We start from the raw sequence: 21,754 nt of genomic DNA on the forward strand, positions 1-21,754 counted from the left end.
CTAACTGAATATTTTGCAATAAAATAATACCAGTGTTCACACTGCGAATAGCAAGAAATTTGGCTCCTGCTGTCATCAGTGTCTACATAGTGTGGTCAAGTGAACAACTGCTCGGATTGGACAGGATTTAAAAGGCATTTAGGTGGACACATGAGAAGACAGTAAATGGAGGGATGTAGACCATGTGCAGTCGGATATACAATTCAAACTGACATCATGTGCAACACAGACATTGTCGGCTGAAGAGCCTGTTTCTGTGCTGTGCTGTTCGATCTCACATCTCAGTTTTGAAATCCCACTCTGTTACATAGAAACATCGAAAAATAGGTGCAGGAGAAGGCCATTCGGCCCTTTGAGCCAGTACTGCCATTCAATATGATCATGACTGATCATCTAAAACCAGTACCTCGTTCCCTGCTTTTTTCCCCATATCCCGTGATTCCTTTAGCCCTAAGAGCTAAATCCAACTGTTTGATGCGTGACTTCCAAAGGGTGACATCAGGACAGTGTCATGTGAGAATGACTTCTGGGGTGGCATCTAGATGACATTTGCTGGCTCATATTTACTGGTAGTGATATTTCTTTCACATCTGAAGTTTAAAGATATAGAGTTATATGCAAGACTTGTGAACATACAACTATGTGTAAGACAATTATATATGAAGGCTTTAAACCTTTCACCTACATTCCAGAGTAAGCTTTTCACCAGATTACCTCAGAATTGGCCTGAGATCTGTGTTGGATAGAACAAAAAGCTGAGAGATAAAACATTACACTTTTCTGTGGGGATTGGAAGCAGATCGATTACAGGGATGGAAATTTAACATTGGCCAATGTTTCTGCTGGATTTGGGCAGCTTTCTATTTTATCCCATAAGAAACCAGCAACATAAAAATTAAATCCACAAATGGAATATGTGAGTTACCCAAGGAGCACAAGGAAGCAGAAACCAGGTTACTGCAGAATAATCTCAGCATTTCTTTACAGAGGAGAAATAAGGAATGGAATTTATGTAAAGATGCCCCAAGCAATATTTAACAAAGTTCGCCAAATAGGATGATAAATAAATATTGGTTTAGGCAGCATCGTCTACATACAGGGAGTATAAAGATTATTTTGTATTGTTAGTCCTTCATTAATCCATCTCACAATTGCTGATATCACTTGTAACTTGCTCCTTGTAACTAAACTCCAATAACGAGTGTCCCTTTTCCTTGGGTTGGTAGAGAGAATGGGTTGGTAGAGAGAATAGAGAGAATGTTGCTTTCCCATTCATTTTTTGGATGTGAGTAAATGGTCAAGGAGTGGGTATAGCACAGAAACAGGCCGATTATGTCCATACAATTATGTCCTTATCTACATGTACACAGATCGTAATGCCCGTGTTAGGTCCATATCCTCCCATACCTTGTCTATTTATGTGCCTGTATAAATGCAGTGATTGCATCCAATTCCACCACCTTACCTGGCAGCATGCTCCAGATATCAACCACTCTTTGAGTAAAATAATTTCCTCTTGGATCCCCTTTAAAACTTCGACCCATGTTACAACCATGCCCTCTTGTTTTTGATATAACTACATAGGAAAAAAGATTCTGACCATCTATTCTATCTATCTAGTCTATTTTCATATTAAATTTTTTTTTTGCCATTGATGCAAAACCAAACATGTGATTTATGTCCCTTTCAATTTTGCAATGTGATTCCTAGGTACATAAGACCCAAATTGGCGATTCTATTAATATGCCTTCTAAAGTGATGCATGCAAAGAAACTTCCGTCTCCAATCCTTCACCAACAGCGAATTTCATTGTTTGTACATGGTAAGACATGGACGTTGAATGTATGCATAAACATAAAAGAAGTAATCAAAGGACCCATTTCATGTTTCGGTAAAACATTGTTTATTTCAACTCACAGGTAGTGCCTTGGCCTGTCAAAGCTTCACTGTTTCCTGATGCATAGGTAGCATAGACCTGGACATCATATGGTGTACCGGGCTTCAGGTTTTGCGGTGTGTATGATGTCACGTCTCCCACAAATACTTCCATTCTCTCATTGGTGCCTGAAAGAATCAATCATTGCGCCTGTTAAATTCCATTTTGAGCTTATTCTTGTATGTATTCTTGTCCCACTGGGCACTGTGAACAGACATTGACTTCAGTATGGAGGGAAAGGAGAGCACAATTTAGTATATTTAGTCTAGGTTCTAGTTTGATTGAAAGAAAACCGCAGACAAGGAAACAACAGTTCCAATCATTTTACTGAAAATCTGTCTTAAAACCTCAAACGGTTGGAAATTATTTCAGGGCATAATTCCAGGAAGACTTCAAATTGGACCCAAAGCCTTGACTGTCAAATTAGTTCAAGTCCTGGGCATCAAGTCTTAGGTGTTATTCCCTTGAACTTCGCCTACATAAGTATCATGGCCAGTATAAATAGGCAAACATCAAAACAAAGGTATGCATTAGTGAAGGAGTGGATAGGCCAACACAAGAGGGTTAGGGCTAAGTGATGACAGGGAATGATATTTGATGTCACAAAAGATCCAAAGCCTATTTCAAGTGATTCCCGACTTTCTACTTGGGGATACATGTAATTCAGGAGTAATTTGTTGATGGTTATTGGACATCACTTTCATTTTGTTCCCCAAAACCCTGTGCAAGAGGTTCCAATTACCCTCCCAGATTCGGCCTCAGCACAATCTCTTGCATCCGTATTTTCCTTGTAAGCCCATCTGCAGCGGATGTCAAATTATACACAACTTGTTTGTGGTTTGAATTAACATGTTTGCCCTATTTTATTGGACATTGTATTCATTACAATATGACATCTATTCACTTCCCCTTAATTAATCCAGCACCATCCAGCAATTATGACACCATTCATTATTACTTGAATGTAACGGCCCAGTAGTATTTCCAGGCTAATAATGTTTTATCTAAACTTCATCCACGCGACTAATACCTCCAGAGTCAGGACAACCAAACAGCTCACCACATCTGCAAGAAACACAACATGAGAACCAAGCCCTACCTGTCTCAATCTAAGGATTTTGTTTTGTTTTAATATTAACAACACTTAAGGAATGGTTACAGAAATTTGTAATTATAGTAATTTCTGCCAAAGTCTAAGACGTGGATTTTGTGAACCTCTCTTTCTCTTTAACCTCCAAGATACAACCTACAAACAACCAATTTTGTGTCTTAATATTATGTTGTACCTGTGAAACATACTGCATTTTTTACTGCTTTAAGTATGCTAAGTAAAATTACATTTATCTTATTGGACTCCCTACAAGAAATCTAGAGATGGAAAGAGTGGGCAAAGTTGGATTAGCCAGGGGGCAGGTACAGGAGTGAAACAAAAATACATTGAAAAGCAATAAACATCAGGAATTTGTGGTACATGCAACATAGAAGCCTGCGTTTACCTACCTGCGGGCTTGTAAACAAGTTTGTATCCAAGGACTGGTGATGGAGCAGGGTCCCAAGTTACATGGAATCGTGTGTACCACTCATCAGAAACTCGAAGATTGCGAGGTTCCAGCAAGCCCACTGAGAAGCACATAGAAAGTATATTAGTGAATGGAACTCCGACTTTTTAAGTGGTAGGGAACTTTCTCCTGTTGATCGGATGTCTGACTTATTGGTCTTGAGTTGAACAGCTTTATTATCAAATATACAAAAAACAAAAATATCGAGACAAAATAACATTAAAAACTGACAAACCTAGAAACTGGATTTCACCTATTTTTAATGCACTAAAACATTGTTGTTTTTAGCATTACAACAAATCAGCTCACCAATTAAAATTCACAAAATTGTCCAAATTCAACATGCCAGGGTAAAGATGCATCAAAAAGAGATTTCCACACTTCTTGATGGGACCACACTCAACTGAATGCAACTTCCAGCATTTTATTGAGCAGCAATGGGTGGCTCGTTGGTGCAAATGAAAGAGTAGCTGCCTCACAGCTCCAGCAGTCCAAGTTTGATTCTGATCTCTAAGATTGTATAATCTCCCTGTAGTTACCTTTCACTGGTTACCTTCCACATCTCAAAGAACTGCAGGTAGTCAGTTGATTAGTCCATGTTAAAGAAATCTTCTATTGTGTGGGTGAGTGGTAAAATGTGGGGGAAATGGGACATTGATGGGAATGTGAGGAGAAAATAGGATTAGTGCAGGATTAGTAGATGATGCTCAGCATGGACGTGGTGGGCTTTAGTACTCTAAATCTCTGAGTCTATGAACAATCAGGGAAGAGTATCAACTGTTAAAAGCACCTTTCTGCATGGAAGGCAACTGCAGAGTAACCATGGATGAGAGAACAGATGCAAGGGAGAGAGCTCCCAGAATATTTGAGATATGGGTTCTTGTTAGGAAATAGATCTTGTAACCCATGAGGACAGAAGACACAACATAGCCACCAGAAGAACCCTGGAAAGAACTAGCTCCAATTGTCTCCTGGTATAAAAAGCCTTGCATGATGAAGCAATGCAAAATAAATGTTGTGTCTTCACAATGCAAGCAGATCATTGAAAATATTGCTCCCTCTCACAAAGCCAAAGACTAGTTGCGATTAACTCAACCATTTACTGCAATCACTCAACCTGCAGTAAGCCTCTACATCCTTCCTTTAATGGCACAATCAGAACTGCACATGAGATTCCAAATGTGGCCTAACCCAATAGCGTATGTGCTTGAAAGATAGTCCACCAGATGATTTCCCACTTCCTTCCTGCTGTTATCAGACAAAGAAGAGGGTGTAGTTCCATTCTTCCAACCCTCCCCATTATGGAACATGCACATTTTTTAATCTGCACTTTCTCTGTAACTGTAATATTATTATGCTGTAACACTATATTCTGCACTCTGATATTTTACTCCTGTACTTATGTATGCCTTGATAGTACATGCGTATAGTATGATTTTGATTGGATAGCATGCAAACAAAACTTTTCACTGTCTTGATACTCATGACAATAATAAACTAATACCAATACCACTCTCCGTACTTGTGTTAGCACTTTTGGGAGCAATGAACTTGGATCCTAAAATGCCTTTGTACTTCAATGTTGTTAAAGGTCTTGATATTAACTGTATAGTTTTCCCTTCCATTTGACATAATGAAATGCAACACCTCACAACTGCCCAAATTAAACTCCATCTGCTGTTTCTCCACCTATATCTGTAAATAGTCTATATTATTTAACAGCCCTCTGCACTGTACATATGTTCACCAATATCTTAGCAGCCTTCTGCACTGCACTTAAGTCCACTAACTAAGCAACCCATCAACATTTTTGTCCAAGTTACTTATCTATATCATAAATGACTGAGATTGCAGCATTGTTCCCTGTGGAATATCACTGGTCACAGACCTTCAGCCAGAATAACACCCTTCCACCACTATTATCTGTATTGTTAAGCCAATGTTGAATTCAGATTACCAACCAGTATGGAATTCAAACTACCAAGTCACCATGGATCCAATGCATCCTAATCTCCTGGATCAGCCTACCGAAAAGGACTCTGGTAAAGTCCATGTAGACAAAACCCACCCAATCACCATTGTCACCTTTGCTCAATCCATTTTTCAAGGTATGACCTGCCGTGCAAAGGCAGTGCAATACAAGTGCTTCACAAAAGGGGAGCCTAAATGTAATGTCAAATTAATGAGATCTGGATAGAACTAAGCAAAAATCAATCAACAAGAATCAAATACTGTAGTTGCTGAGCAGCAGTAGCGTAAATGATGCTGATGTTCAAGCAAATCCATTGGTTCGTATTCTATTCATTTGTGGAATAAGTCTCTAGGTTGCTTAGGAGGGCAGTTAAGAGTCAGTTACATGGCTCCAAGAGTGGTGAATCTCTGGAATTCTCTGCCACAGAAGGTAGTTGAGGCCAGTTCATTGGCTATATTTAAGAGAGAGTTAGATGTGACCCTTGTGGCTAAAGGGATCAGGGGGTATGGAGAGAAGGCAGGTACAGGATGCTGAGTTGGATGATCAGCCATGATCATATTGAATGGCGGTGCAAGCTCGAAGGGCCGAATGGCCTACTCCTGCACCTATTTTCCATGTTTCTATGTTTCTAAGATCTGGGTCAGGTATGTGTCCAAATTAGGTAAGGGCAGAAGATTTATTTTCCAAAGAGCAGAACTGAAATTTGTACCTTTAATTTGACAGCTTTATTGTCACGTTCACTGAAACCAGCCTTCTATTTAAACTGAAGTGAATTTCTGAATATGCCATGGTGAGATTTGAACTCTGGATATAATTACGAAAAATGTTATTCATTCACAATGTTGTAGTGATTTGGCACATGCTGTCTGCTAAAGCTTTGTATCTTCCATAAGCAATTGGACATGCACTCAAAAGTGTCCATCTGCAGGGTGATAACAAAAGAAACCAGGTTTAAGACATCATTGGAGAGCTTGTTCAAGGCTCTGGCATAGGCATTGTGAGCCTAATGTCCCCTCCTGCGGTGGAAGAATTCACAATGCATAATTCTGTAGCGGAAATCTTTTACGCAGAGAAATATGATGGTATGGAATACACTGCTTGAAAGAGACTTTCAAAATAAATTTGATAAATACTTGCATAAACAACATTTGCAAGCGATGAGGAAAGAGCAGTGTGTGGAACTAATTCAATAGTTCTTTCAAAGAACCGATCTGTCAAGTGGCCTCTTTCCTTGGTTATTCATACCATGATTAAACACATGTGTATCCTAACAAAAATAAATGAATAGTAAAATCTGTGCTATTTTATCTTCTTTTCATGGTTAAGCCATAAAAGCAATGAATCACAGTGAACTTCGAGTAGAACTAATGAGAGAAAAAGATGTAGATTTCCAACATTATATATCAGAGGTTGCCCTGTGTTATTGTATTTCTAACCCTCTATCAGATTTCTATTCTTTTTGTTTTTGTTTGAATTACGAGCGCATTGCTTCTAGTGTGGTATGTTGGATATGTAATACAAAGGCATGGTTTGCTCATGGAGTAGCTAACAGCATCTGTGGTTTCAAGTAAGTGATTTTGAAGCATTGTTTGGAATGAACCCATCATAGTTTCAGCATACGCATGGCAGTGTGCCATTATTTACACACTGCAGATCGGATGCCAGTATTTTCATTGGACCATTGAGACAAACTGCTTATTTGTAACAATGTTTGGGAGTGTGTCAGCATCATAAGGGGTCTCCAAATGGCAGACAATTATTTTGAGTGGGGGGGGGGGGGCAAGGAGCGTGTCGGCATGGTGGATATAGGTCCACTCTAACAAATGACCTACAATTAAATATATTAATGTTGATGCTGTGATCAAGTCCCGAGTTATCTGCTGTTGGTCATTTGCATCTGAGGCAGAATGACTGAAGTCCCATTTCAACAAATTGACTTTGTAGTTCAGGATGCATCCCCAATGTAGTGTGAAGGGTGTGATTCACTGACCACAATACTTTCCTTAAAGGGTAAACAAAGATGCTATTGATCTCTTTCAGGTGATATCAAGGATCCCGCAGGACAGTTTGTAAATAGCAGCAGTGTTATCTTTGGTGATATAGTCCCAATGTTTATAACTCGATCAATATCACTACAAGCCAAATAAGCTGATTATCACCTGCAAAATACTTATAGATCCGGAGCATGCCATGTTTTTTGCATTATTATGGAAATATAACATACTTTTTCAAAATTTAGTATATTTTAGTTAGTATTTTGGGCTATCCTGAGATTACGACTTTAAGTCCATCAATGTGAATCAAATGCATTATAATGCAACACTTGTGAAGAATGGCCATAGGTTATAGCTTTGTCACACTTTTGTAAACTGACGTTTACATCGCAGTGCTGTTATACTGTCATTTCTACATGACGTTCGGTGCTCAAACAATTGAGCACACGGCCAAACACAAGTAGTGAGGAGTTGTGTTCATTCCTGCTATGGAAAGACCGGATGAACTGATGTGAAGACTCTGCTCAATAAAAACGTACGTTTTTGGGAACCCAGTGGTCTGGTCGATTATTGTCGCAACAACCGATGAAAAAAGGCTTGAAACCTCAGTAGCATTTATTTTCTTGCATTTGACAGCTAAGAAAGATCAGTTATTACTTTCTCATGACCAGGTGATTAGGGAACAAAAACAGCAATGAATTAAAGATGATTACCTGTCCTCCCATCTCCAGTCAACTGCCCTCCATCTCCATCCTCATACATGGCCACAACATTAATTCTGTAGGGGGTATCATGCGTGAGTGGTTGCAGAATCACATTGTTTCTTCTCGCAGGAACAAAGGTCTGGACAAAATTAATGTTTGAAAAAAACAATGTTAAATCAGGTCAGACTAAAGGAGAGAGCCGACGTAGAGGAGGGAGGTGGGGAGACATAATTTCAAATAATATAATTTTTATATACAATCAAATCTATAAGCCAGATTGCAAAATCTACTTACAAATTCCTCAATTGGGTCTCCAACAGTTGGAGCATATATTATCCTGTACTGCTGTACTGGTCCCTCTGCATGGTCCCAGTTCACAGTCAAGCTGTTGGTGGTTTCATCATACACCCTCATGTTTCTTGGCCCACTACGAGTTACTACAGGGGGAAAAAAATGTCTCGTGAAAAAGTGTAGATACTATCACGCAGGACACACTACGTAGAAAATAAAATGTAGAGACAGTCCATTGTGTCTAATTGGCACATGCTTCATATTTCTGTTCCATTCAAACCTCCTCCCATCTCCCTTCATTTAACCTATTAGCACTATTTTTTTATTTCACCCTTCCTCATTTATTTATCAGCTGCATCTAAGTTCGTCTGCACTGATTGCCTCATCTAACCCCAACATTGTGAGTTCCACATTCTCACTGTACTCTTAAGTTTATAAACATCTCCAGGTAATGTAGTAAAAACACAAGTAAGATATTGCACAGCAAAATGTCCCTGCATTATAACACAAGGATAATTATTTTACATTAGATCACCCTGTAATATTTGTTTCCTCACACTTGCCGACTGCCCTTTTAAGCAGTGCAAAAAAGGCATAAAATATTTAAGGAGGAATGAGGAGAACATTTTCACCAAAACAGAAGAGCTGGATCTATAATTCACTGCCTGAAAGAATGGGAGAGGAGTGATCTTCACCACATTTGACGTGTTCTTGCAGGTATCTAAATAAATCTGTTTAAGAAACCAATTTATTTACAGGGGCGATCGGGAAGGGTTTCGTACTGATATTATTTATACTCTTGGGTCAATGAATTGATACTTCAGGAAAACTATCTTCATCCTGTTCAATGGTCAGTTATCATTGCACAAAATATTTTTTTTTAAACGTACGATGTTGGGAATTTGAATTAAAATCAGAAAATGCAGCAACTGTGGATAGAAACACAGTTAATGTTAAAGGTCAAAGACCCTTCACAGTTGCTGACTTGCCTGCTGAGCATGCTGCAATTGTACAAAAGGCTCTTTGTTGGGATGATGCTTATCTGCCAGGTTTACTGGCATTCTAACTCATTAGAGATTAAAGTGCTGAAAGAACTCAGCTGATGGATCCTAACCCAAGATATCGTCTGTCCACTTTCCTGCACAGATGCTGTCTGACCAGTTGGTTTTGGGGGTTTTTTTGTTCAAGATTCCAGCATCCGCTGCCTCTTGTGTCTTCTCTCTTAACTCATTGGAGACATGTTTCATATTATAGTGCCAGAAGACTTAGGGCAGGAAAATAGAATCAGGCTGGGTATCCTTTTATTTTCCAACCAGCAGCACATGTTGTACTAACTTTTATATGAGTGCAGTGTTCTAAATAAATAAACACTGCAGGTATTGACCCTGCCCCCCAATGAATCTCAGCATGATCAATCATCTCTTGGAAATGCCAATATCAAGGTTCATGTCTAACAGAAACCTATTTCCCTCACCCCCAAGAGTGCTAATAAGCTTAAAGTTCTAGGTCATCATTTCTTCAATGTGGTCTTTGTGTAATAATGACTGATCATTGAACAGGATGGTACTGTTTTCATCAGGTGGCAATTTATTGACCAAGGATTGTATTTTATTCTCTCCAGGTTTCATGAATATGAATCAAAGGGAAGTGGATAATTATGTGGAGTTGAAATTACAATTAAATCGGCCATAATAACATCACATTCGACCAGCCCCGATGCGAGGTTCGATCGCCCGGCACAGGAGGAGCTGATATCCCCCCGATGCGGGAGCTAATCGCCTCGACGCAGAGGGCAGCTGTGGGAGCCAAGATCATCTCATCAACGGAGGGCTCGAGGCCCCCGACCGCGGGAGAACAAAGGGAAGGGACTTGAACTTTATTTTGCCTTCCATCACAGTAAGGAATGTGTAGGAATCACTGTGGTGGATGTTCATGTTAAAGTGTGTTTTGTGTGTTCTGTTGCTTTTTATTTGTATGACTGACATGGCAAATTAAATTCCTCGTATGTTGCAAAACATACTTGGCAAATAAAGTATTATTCTGATTATGATTCTGATTAAATAGGAGTGCAGTGTGCGGGGGGAGAGGGGGGGAGGGAAGCAGAGATGGTGGTTCCTTATAGGTAAGAGTGTAAATTTGTATATATCTCAATTCTGCTTCAATCTTCTCACAAAACAAGATTGCCTGCCAGTTTAGTCATTCCTAATCATTATACTTAAAAGCAATGATACATACAAACAAGGTGGCACAGTGGTACAGATGATGGAGCTACTGCCTCACAGCACAAAAGACCTGGGTTCAATTCTGATCACAAATGCAGAATGTGTGAAGCTTGAATATCATAATCACAATCACAATCACAATAATATTTTATTAGCCAAGTATGTTATGCAACATACGAGGAATTTCATTTGCCAGGTCAGCCATACAAATATAAAGCAATTGAACACACAAAACATATTTTAACATAAACATCCAGCACAGTGACTCCTCCACATTCCTCACTGATGGAAAGCGAAAAAAAGTTCAATCTCATCCCTTTGCTCTCCCGCGGTCGAGGGCCTCGAGCCATCAGTTGACGGGACGATCTTGACTGCCGTGGCCGTCGGCGTTTTGGGCCTCCGCGTCGGGGCGATCCAGCTCATGCATCGGGGGGGATGTCAGCTCCCGCATGCCAGGCGATCGAACCCTGCGTCTGGGCTGGTCGAGCCTCTGCGTTTGTCGGAGCTCCCGACTGCGAGCTCTTGATTGTAAGTCCGCAGGCCGCGGTTGAAGCGATCCCAGGCTAGGGATCGGCTCCGATATTAAGTCTGCGCCCGGAGTGGGGCCCAAGGTCAGTCCGAGGTGGCCTCCAGCTCCATCGATGGTAGGCCGCAGAGTGACCGGAGACTTGACCTGGAAACATCGTGTCTCCGGCAAGGTAAGAAACTGAAAAAAAAGTTTCCCCCCCCTCCCCCCACATAAAACAAACCGGAGAACATTTACACAGACTTATAAAATGCACCGAAATTTAAAAAAAGATGACAAAACAAAGACTGTTGGCGGGGTTGCCAATTGTTCGGCGCCCCTGGTGGTCTCCATGTGACCACAAGGGCTTCCTCCGTGTGCTCCAGTTTACTGCCACATCCTAAAGACGCACGGGTTTGAAGGTTAATTGGCCTCAGTAAATTGTCCCAGGGAGTGGACACAAAAGTGGAATAACATAGAACTAATGTGAATGTGTGATCAATGGTTGGTGTGGACTCGGTGGGCCGAAGGGCCTGTATCCATGGTGTATTTTTCAATCAAGATATACAGAATCACAGCCGCATGCTAACATATTCATACATGTACACAGACCAACTAAAACAGGTATTCAACCTACATGTCCTGCCTCTATCGGCGAGCTGACCACCTTCCCCATCTGCATACAAAGCCACCACATTGACAGAATACGGTGTGTCTGGCTGCAGGCGCTCCAAAAGGACATTGTTGGTGTTTCCTGGCACCACCATCTGCTCAACAAAAAACAGCTCCATATCAGCACATCCACAACTATGAAATGGAGTGGTCCTACCAAACAATAGTTACCATTATTACATCAGAGAATTAACTACTTGCATCAAGACCGCATACATTGCATTTCCCCAAACTTGAATAATAGAGGGGGAAAAAAAATCAATGGACATTGTTACTTTGTTTTTAAATTATTGACACTCAGAGAGTTATGAAAAGGTGTAAAATAATCAATTGTAAATGTGTATCATTGGAATGGTGCAATGACTTACAGATTGTGAGGGTTGGGTCCCAGTCAGAGGTGCGTAGACCACCCTGTACTGCTGCACAGGACCGGGAGCACTGGTCCAATGGACATTCAGGGTGTTTGGTGATGGGTTGAAGACTTTAACATTCCCTGGTGCTCCACGAATTACTGAACAGCCACACAAGAAAAAAATTCCATTACATTTTCAGTATAGAGAAGGCATTTCAGAGCAACAGATAGATGTAAGTAACCTAACCAGTATCCCGCACTTCATCTCACCACAACCTTGTGAATGCACTAGCCTTGTTCAGAGTTGATTAATGCTTTGGGTTGGAAGACAATGCAATGGCAAAGAAAATATGATCACAGTGGCCTCAACCACTTGTTAGCTATTAGTTACTATGGAATGTTATCCAGAATACTCCACTACCTTTAGAGAATATTCTTAGAGGATTGGACAGGGTAGATACAGGAAAGATGTTCCCGATGTTGGACAAGTCCAGAACCAGCGGTCACAGTTTAAGAATAAGGGATAGACCATCTAGGACTGAGATGAGGAAAAACCTTTTCATCCAGAGAGTTGTGAATCTGTGGAATTCTCTGCCACAGAAGGCAATGGAGGCCAATTCACTGGATGTTTTCAAGAGGGAGTTAGGTTTAGCTCTTAGGGCTAAGGGAATCAAGGGATATGGGGGGAAAGCCAGAACGGGGTACTGATTGGGGATGATCAGCCATGATCACATTGAATGATGGTGCTGGCTCGAAGGCCCGAATGGCCTACTCCTGCACCTATTTTCTATGTTCCTTTGAATAGCACTGGACCACCATGGGAGTCATTCCACCATAAGGGCTACAGAAACATAAGTAGAAAAATCTCACATACCCTCTTGAAGATGAACCAGGTGACATTAACTACCAGTCATGCAGTAACAGCCACATTTCAAGAATTCAAAGGATATAAGAATTAGTCACCAGGAGATTAAAGTAGGAAGTTAACTGATTTTGAGGCTGGCATCTCACTAAGAACTCACATGTTTTTCCAGTGCTGGACTTCGGAGCTCCATCACCTTCTCTAAACACAGGAACCACTGTAACATCATAAGGTGTATCGGGATGCAAGCTCTTCAGGACCGTACTGTGTGTGTTTCCTTGGACTGTGACCTGCAATATAAAAACAAGCACTACTCATCATCTGGGAATTATACCAGATGGATTACAATGATATGTAGGAAAGAACTGCAGATGTTGGTTTAAATTGAAGGTAGACACAAAATGCTGGAGTAACTCAGCGGACAGGCAGCTTCTCTGGAGAGAAGGAATGGGTGATGTTTTGGGTCGAGACCCTTCTTCAGACTGATTACAATGATACATTGGTAAAGTTATTGAACAAATCATCTAATGACCTGGACTAAGAATTCATTGGAAGACAAGTTCAAATACCACTTCCGATTTCAACACAACTTAAAAATTGAAAATGGAAAATACTTGGTGGTGTTAGTACAATTGACCATGTCATATCAGATCAAGCCAACCAAAACTCCCTCAAAGTCTTCTGGAGAAGGAGTCCTTTCATGATGACTTGGTCTGGTTAATATGTCACTCCTGTCTGAGGTCATACTAGTTGATTCTCATTTACCCTCTCAAGCGGTTTAACAATCAGTTCCATTGCATAGAATCAAAAAAGTGATACTGGCGATGTCAACATATATCGAAGCCCTGCGTATATTGAAGCGCTAAATATATATCGAAGCATACATATATGTATGCTTTCCTTTTTGCAAAGCCATTTGCAAAAAGGAAAGCAAAGTACCTGCAAAAGAAGATTGATGAAGGTAGGATAACAGACACTGTCTGGAGAGACTTTGGCCAATGCATTTGATAAGATTTTGCAGGGTCTGCTCATCCAAAAGGTTAAGGCACATGGGATCCAAACAAGCTAACTAATTGGATCTAAAATTGGCTTGGAAATGGGAGGTATAAGGAAATGATGGAGGTACGCAATGTTGAGACTTGTGGTATACCACAGGACTTTTGGTTGTGTTTTATGACTTGGATGTGAATGTAGGAGGTATGGTGAGTAAGCAAGCAGATGACACAGAATTTGGGGGTGTTGTGGATAGTTAGGAAGGATAGAAAAATAGAATATATAGATCAGATGGAAAGTTGGGGGAGAGCATTCGCAAATGTAATTTAATCCAATAAGTAAAAAGCGATGCATTTTAGGAAATCAAATGGGGAAAGGACAATCCTAGTAAAATATAGGCACTAAGAAATGCTGATGAACAGAGGGACCTTGGGTTAGAACATAAATCCCTGAAATATGGGTGGTGTAGAAGGCATATATGTATGCTTCCCTAGGAGGTAAAATATAAAAGTTGGGTTGTTTTGTTGCAAATTTATAAAACACTGCTTAGACTGTATTTGGGGTATTCTTGGGATAATCTTAGCTATCTCATGCTCACTCTTTGCCCTCCTGATTTCCTTCTTAAGTATGCTCCAACATTCCATATACTCCTCCAAAGATAGGAAGGAATAGGAATACTTTATTGTCACATGTGACTAGGCACAGTGAGATTCTTTGCTTGCATACACAATGTATCCAAATAGCAGTCACCTATGACAACGTTACAAAGCACGCCGGCTCCCCATTTTGTCATCCCCCCCCCCCCCCCCCCCACCCGCCCAACAGTTTCCCCAAGCCAGGTCCCAATTGTCCATTGGTCTCCCCCACCTTCTTCACGCCAGGTCCTCCATTGTTCTTCCCCTCCCCCTCTCATGGTGGCCCTCCACGCTTTCATCGACCGTCGATCGCGACAGGAACCGCGAAGCATCGCCGTCGGTGCGAGGCTTCACCACCGCCGAGGCCCCGTCGTCGCAACGCTTCACTGCTGCCGCCGCCGAGGCCTCACCGCTTTCGACGCCCCACTTCACGCCTCCGTGGTGCCGACCCGGGCCCCAGCCATGGGCTCCGTCAGCTGCTTCACCCGACCTCTACGTGGCGATCCGAGAGGCATCGAGACCGCAGCACTTCAATAAAGGCCTCCGGCCGTGTTCACAGTCCACAGCCGCGGGGCCCGTCGGGAAGCCTTCTAGCCGCGCGATGCACTTGATCACAGCTGCTTATACTTTAAACATGCTTCCTTTCTTTTTCCTGACCAGAGCCTCCATTTATCTCGTCATGCAGGGTTTCTTACTCCTAGCCCTTCACTTTACCAGGAATTCGCACTATCGCAGTTTTAAAAGCATCCCACTTTCTTGAACTCCATTTGCCTGCAATCAACATACTCCAACTTAGCATGTTCCTGTCTAATACCATCAAGGTTAGCTTTGCTGCTGAACCGTCTTGAATTCCCTGTTCTTATCCATAACAATTTTAAAGCTAATAGAAAACTGTGGTCGCTGGTCCCAAAATGCGCAGTCACTTATCCTACACAATTTCCTAAATTTAGGTCTAGCTTTGCCTTATCCCTAGTAGGGCCCTTTACATATTGCCTGAGGAAGCTTTCTTGAACACATTGGACAAATTTAATTGAAATAAATGCAATTTAATCCAACTGTCTTTCCTTTCTCCTTGCAGTGTTCCTCTTGCTGAGGAGATAGAAAGAAGGTGGGTGCTGGGAGAGGTATATTGGAATTATAAGAAGGTAGATAGAGCCAAGTCAGAATCTTTTTTGCATGGTAGGGATATGGAAAACAATACCTAAGTTTAAGGAGAAAGGAAGGAATTTTCAAAGTGATTTGAAAGGAAAAGTTTTTTTTTTATACAGAGAGTAAACAGGTTGGTAACTGGAACTCACTGAAGTTAATATCGAATCACATCAGATATATTTGGATAGGCACTCAAATCAGAAAGGCAAGGAAGGATACAGACCTAATGCGGGCAAATGGGATTGGTGTAGATGTGCAGCAATGGCGCACGAACATGGTGGGTGGAAGGGCCTGTTTCTGGGCTGTATAACTCTATGACTGTAACTCTAGGAAGCAAGCAAGTTAAGCAAGTGGGCAAGAAGGTGGTAGGCAGAATGCGGTGGGGGAAAATAATAAGGTGTGCATGTTAGAAGAAAAAATACATAGAGTTTGAAATATGAAACAGTTAAATGTGTGTACTGAAAGATCTTGGTGTACTAATTCATGAAAAACAAATGTTAAAAAAAATGGATTGCGCCTATTTTTAAGCATGGCCACATTTGGCTGATGTCCAATCAGGTTTCCCAATATGAGTTCAAGCAATTGTGTGCATATACTAATTCACCAGTCAGAGAAGGCATCAGTCTTTAAAGGATTAGTCTTTAAAGGCATATTCCCATGACAGGCATTTAGCAGCAACAAACACTTCGGCTACCATGGAGACAGAGGCTGCAGGGGAGAGATGGACAGACCCTACATTTATGCATCGGGTCTGGCAATTTATAGCCAATGTGATATGTGCCAGAATGAAGCTTTTAATCACAGTCACAGAATTATACGAAATGAACCAGGCCATTTGGCCCAACTCATCCATGCTGACATAGGCGTCTTCCTGTGCTAGTCCAATTTACCTGCATGTGGCCCATATCTCTCTAAGCATTCCCTATATATGTACATATCTATATGTGCCTAAGCTGGGACATCCTTCATCTGCCTGCTCTTTCTGCTGCTCTCCAGCTCAGTCACATCGCCCTCAAGCACTAGGTCACCAGAGAACATAGAACAGTGCAGCACATGATGTTCGTGCCGATCATGATACCAAGTTCAACTGGTCTCATCTGCCTGTACATGATGCCTATTCCTTTGTTCATTGCACCTCTAAGTGCCTATCTAAAAACCTCGAACATTACTATCGCAAAGCCTCCACCACCATCCCTCACACATCTCTATGCCCTCCAGTGTTGGACAATTCCACCCTAAGGAAAAGGTTCTGATTGTCTACCCTATCTATGCCTCTCATAATTTTATGGAATTCTGTCAAGTCTCTCCTCAGCCTCCAATATTCCAGACAAAATAATCCGTTATCCATCTCTCCCTGTAGTTATACACTTTAACACAGGCAGCATTCTGATAAACCTCTTCTGCACCCTCTCCAAAGCCACATTCATCCTGTAATGGGGCAATACTCAATACCATGACTGATGTACACCTTCTTTACCACTCTATCTATGTGTGTTGCAACATTCAGGGCACAATTTGGCACTCATTGTAACTACGGTTAGTTGCTGTATTTAGAGAGTGCACTGGTATGAATAGCCACAAAGTAGAGGCTCATCTTTGTCACCAGGGATCAATTTAAACGCCGTGGAAAAGTAAAGTTTGATCATTGACCTTTTTTTCCAATTTAAGAGGGACTGCTGCTTTAGGTGTTGAGAACCTGCTTCCTCAGGCTGGAGAACCAAGATCTGGCACACTGACCAAGAATAAGATTCTTCTTTTATTTTTGTGCGGGGGAGATTGTTGTACATAATATGCCGTCAATGTTTTCTGCATTGCATCAGTGTTAATCACCTGGGGAAACGCCTGCTGTCTGTGATTTCATTCACATATGTAACACTGCTGGTGTTGGGGGGAGCAGTAGGTTATTGTTGAATTTACTGTTGCTTGGTAATTTATTCCTTTGTGTCTCTTAGTCAATTATTGGCACAAAAAGTTGCAATCAAGGGATAAGAAGCCATAAATAGAAACCTGAACAACAATCTCCATTCAACTGATACCAGCCTTCTTTGCTCCTACGCAATGTTTTTGCACAACTCTGATGGTAGTGTGCATTCCGTAAACTTTACCCTAAGCTCTGAAATTCCTCCTAAAACCCCTCTGCCCTCTATTTCATTCTCCTCCTTCAAAACCTGCCACTTTACCAGTTTTTAATTACTCCCCCAAAGACTCCTTAAGCAGCTTTTAGCAAATATTTGCTGCATCTGTATTTTTTTTTGGAGTCGAGAGAATGAGGGATGATATTACTGAAACATCAGATCCTAATGGACACAACAGGGAAGATGTTGCAATGTTTCCACTTGTGGGAAAGTTTCAGACGTGAAAACATAGTAACAAGGAAAGGGACTGGCATTTCAAATTGAGGTGCAGAGGAATTTATTCTTATAGAGGGTGATGAATTTCTGGAATTCTCCCCGCCAGAGGTTAAAGCTAACTAAGAAGGAGCTAGATACATTTGTGAAAAATTGTGGCAGTTCTGGTTGACTGGATTCAGACACATCAATTACAGGATGTGGAGGTTTCAGAGAGGAGCCAGAAAAGATTTTCCCCAATGCAGCCTGGCTTAGAGGGTATTAGCTATAAGGAGAGTTTGGACAAACTTAGATTTTTGTTTCTCTCTGGTGCATCGGAGTTTGAGGGGAGGCCAAAAGTACATAAAATTATAAGAGGCATTGATAGGGTAGACGGTCAGGACCTTTTTCACAGAGTGAAAATGTTAAAGATTAGAAGTTATAGCTTTGAGGCATAGAGGGGGAAGATGTGAGGGTTGATTTTTTTTATACAAGTGGGGTTGCCTGGAATGCACTGCCAGGGATGGTGGTGAAACCAGATGCGAGTGTGCTTTTTAAGATAATTTTAGGTGGGCACATGGATATGCAGAGAATGGACGTATATGGAGCACATGTAGGCAGAGGAGAATAGTTTAAATTGGCATCATGTTCTGCTCAGACATTGTGGGCTGAAAGACCTATTCCTATGCTGTACTATTTTATGTTCTGTAAGGGAATTGAGGGCTATTAGGAATAGGCACAGTAGCACAGATTTGCCTGGGGAAGATTAGCCAGGAGCATATTGGATGGCAGGCCAGGTATCAGGGGATGTGTGGCCTACTCCTGATTTGTGCTTGTGTTCTTTGGTACATTCCTGTAAAATACCTTGGGATTATGCTATTATAAAAACTGTTGTTTACTGCTGCCACACTAAATCTCGTAATGCTTGATTTCATTTGATAGTGACTGTGAAAATGAAGTTGAGAAACTTACCACTTCTTCATTTCCAGGTCCAGCAGATGGAACATAATGGACCTTGTAGCGTCGCACGACACCTTCAGCGGGATCCCAGCTCACACTCAGTGTACTGGTTGATGGGTTGTACACCCTAAGATTTCGAACTGAAGCGAGTGGTTCTAGAAGAGAATGAGACCAATGGTTTTAAATCCTGCCTCAACAACAAGTATCAATGCTGCTCTCCTGATCGGAACTAATTACATTTCTTCACCCTAGCCTTAGCCTCATGTCACCCTTCTACCATTTCATAATTTGATAATGTTATCTCAATTTCATAATTCAAGCAAGTGAGTATGATGGCATTTTGCCTCAGTGGGGGGGGGGGGGGGGGGGGGGGGGGGGAGGGGGCACGTGCCATCCCACATGCCTGTTATTGTGGACTATTACTGGAGAGCATGAATGTTTATGATGGAGAATTGGAAGGCATGCAAATGACTGCTTTGTCCTAAATCTTTTTTCTTCCATTTAATTGGACATGCGTACAATGTTGACAATGCCAACATTTACTGTCCCTCCTTAATTTACACAGTTGCAATTGCATTTCGTTGGTGCTGTTAGAATTGCACTCACTGAGGCAAGTAAAGATGGTTCCATCACAATCCTGTGCATTTCAGTCAGAAGACACATTTATCATTACAGAAAATGTAGGCAGTGACTGTACTCAGTTGCCACACCAATTATGTGGCTTGATCATTTAGATTTCTAGTCTCCAGGATACTAGAGCCATAAAATCGGAGCTGTACATCATGGAAGCTGGACCTTTAGCTCACCTTGTCATCCCAACCAAGTTGGCATATTGGGCTAGTCCCATTTCCTTGCATTTGGCCCAATGCCCTTCACACATTTCCTATCAATTATCTGTCCAAATATCTTTTAAAACTCATTATTATATCTGCTTCTTGAACTTCTTTTGCACAGTGTAATAATATCATGCATTTTGACTTAATCCCTCATACTGTTAAGGAATTTGTCTTCTTATTGCTGAATGCAACTGTGCAATGTGCGAATGATTTCTATACATTTTCCATAATCCTTTTCCCAATCAGTTCATTCTACCATTGAGTTATTCAAAACATAATCTGTTTATGTAAATGTCTTTCTTGCTCCCAAACTCATTATTTTTACATTTTTCAAACAAGTTGTTTTCCTGTGGTCTCTTTGAAGGAAGTTGAGATGTTTGAGCCAAATGAGGAATTGTTTGTACTATGGATTTCCAACTATATTTCAACAGTTCCAAGGCTCAATGTATTTAAGGACAAGCAGAGAAAGGGGAATTGCACTCTGCCAACTGAACATTGAAGTTAAATTATAAACGGACAATGCTGAAAATGATCAGCAAGTCAATCAGTATCAATGAAGAGAGAAACAGGTTGCCATGAGGTTAAGCAGTCGAGGAGGTCCAATTTTAGATAACCTCTGACCACCCCCCTCCCTCCTTTCTCTCCCACTCCCACCCCAATGCCCCAACCTATTTCTTCCCTCCCCTTCAATCTCCTCCTAAATTCCTTCCTTTGCCTTATCAATTCGCAACACCTCCAACATGTCTCTCACCTTTTGCTTTTATTCCCGGCATTTGTTCCAACCATCTGCCTATCAAAGCCCCCTCCGCCGCCTGAGTCCACCTTTTATCTGACACACTTTGTCCTGCCTCTCCACTCTTCTAACTTTCTCCCCACCCCTCCACAATTACACTGAAGAAGGGTCCTAACCCGAAATGTCACCTATCCATGTTCTCCAGTGATGCTGCTGGAGCCACTGAGTTACTCCAACACTTTTTGTCCTTTTTTTGCCATGTGGTTAATTTCTACAGTTGCCATGGGGATAAGTGTGGATAGAACTTATCCCCATATCAAACCTGACATCACCAAGTTATAGATATTTCCTTTGTCTTATCTCTCCCTCCCACCACATTCTATGTTAATTAAAACTAACCAATTTTCTCTCTTGCCCAATTCTGACAAATGGTTTTCCATTTAAATTGCCAAGCCTGTATCTCTTTCCACAAATGTTGCTTGATCTGCTGTCGAAGCATGACCTAAACCTGGTTCCTTTATAGCCAATGGGATAATTTAATATTGAGGTCAAAGGGCTAACAAGGCTAGCAAATGGATGGTTTGAATGGTTTCTCTATGTTCTTAGATCCCTGGGATATAATATTCAACAATCCTTACACGGTTAACAAGTAAGAAGAGGAATATTGAACATACTTGTTCTGCCATTGCCGGTTATCTGTCCGCCATCTCCGGTTTTGGAGAAAGATGTGACTCTGATTGAATAGGGGGTATCTGGTTCCAACTTCTGCAACACAATACTGTTTTGTTTTGCACCTACTGTGACCTGGAAGAGAAAAAATAAGTTTGTTAAATATTGTGGATAGTCCCAGGAAAATATTTTTATTTCAAGAGCACCTTTGCCTTAATGAAGGATGTACTAAAGAGCTTTCTAGTCAATAAGGCAATTTTGGAGCTGTGGCACATCAGTGATGAAACAGAGCCGTCGATTTGCATTTATTAAGCTCACACAAAGAGGCAATGTGATGAAAATGTTAATAACATTGAGTGATGGGAAAATATAGGCCAGGGTGC

General features: G+C 41.2%; 1 protein-coding gene across 3 annotated transcripts in view; it reads right to left on the reverse strand.

The window, feature by feature from the left end:
* Positions 1-21,754, reverse strand: part of col12a1 (collagen type XII alpha 1 chain) — a 235,328-nt gene that overhangs the window by 86,793 nt on the left and 126,781 nt on the right. For all 3 annotated transcript variants that reach the window (XM_033026046.1, XM_033026047.1, XM_033026048.1), the window contains 9 exons: positions 21,377-21,506; positions 19,146-19,288; positions 13,230-13,359; positions 12,224-12,366; positions 11,821-11,950; positions 8,460-8,602; positions 8,175-8,304; positions 3,437-3,556; positions 1,918-2,064 (listed from right to left, as the gene is read on the reverse strand). In XM_033026046.1, coding sequence (XP_032881937.1) covers positions 1,918-2,064; positions 3,437-3,556; positions 8,175-8,304; positions 8,460-8,602; positions 11,821-11,950; positions 12,224-12,366; positions 13,230-13,359; positions 19,146-19,288; positions 21,377-21,506 — 1,216 coding nt within the window. The remainder of the gene's footprint in view (positions 1-1,917; positions 2,065-3,436; positions 3,557-8,174; positions 8,305-8,459; positions 8,603-11,820; positions 11,951-12,223; positions 12,367-13,229; positions 13,360-19,145; positions 19,289-21,376; positions 21,507-21,754) is intronic.

This window comes from Amblyraja radiata, chromosome 8, assembly GCF_010909765.2.
Source record: "Amblyraja radiata isolate CabotCenter1 chromosome 8, sAmbRad1.1.pri, whole genome shotgun sequence".
Classification (NCBI taxonomy): domain Eukaryota; kingdom Metazoa; phylum Chordata; class Chondrichthyes; order Rajiformes; family Rajidae; genus Amblyraja; species Amblyraja radiata.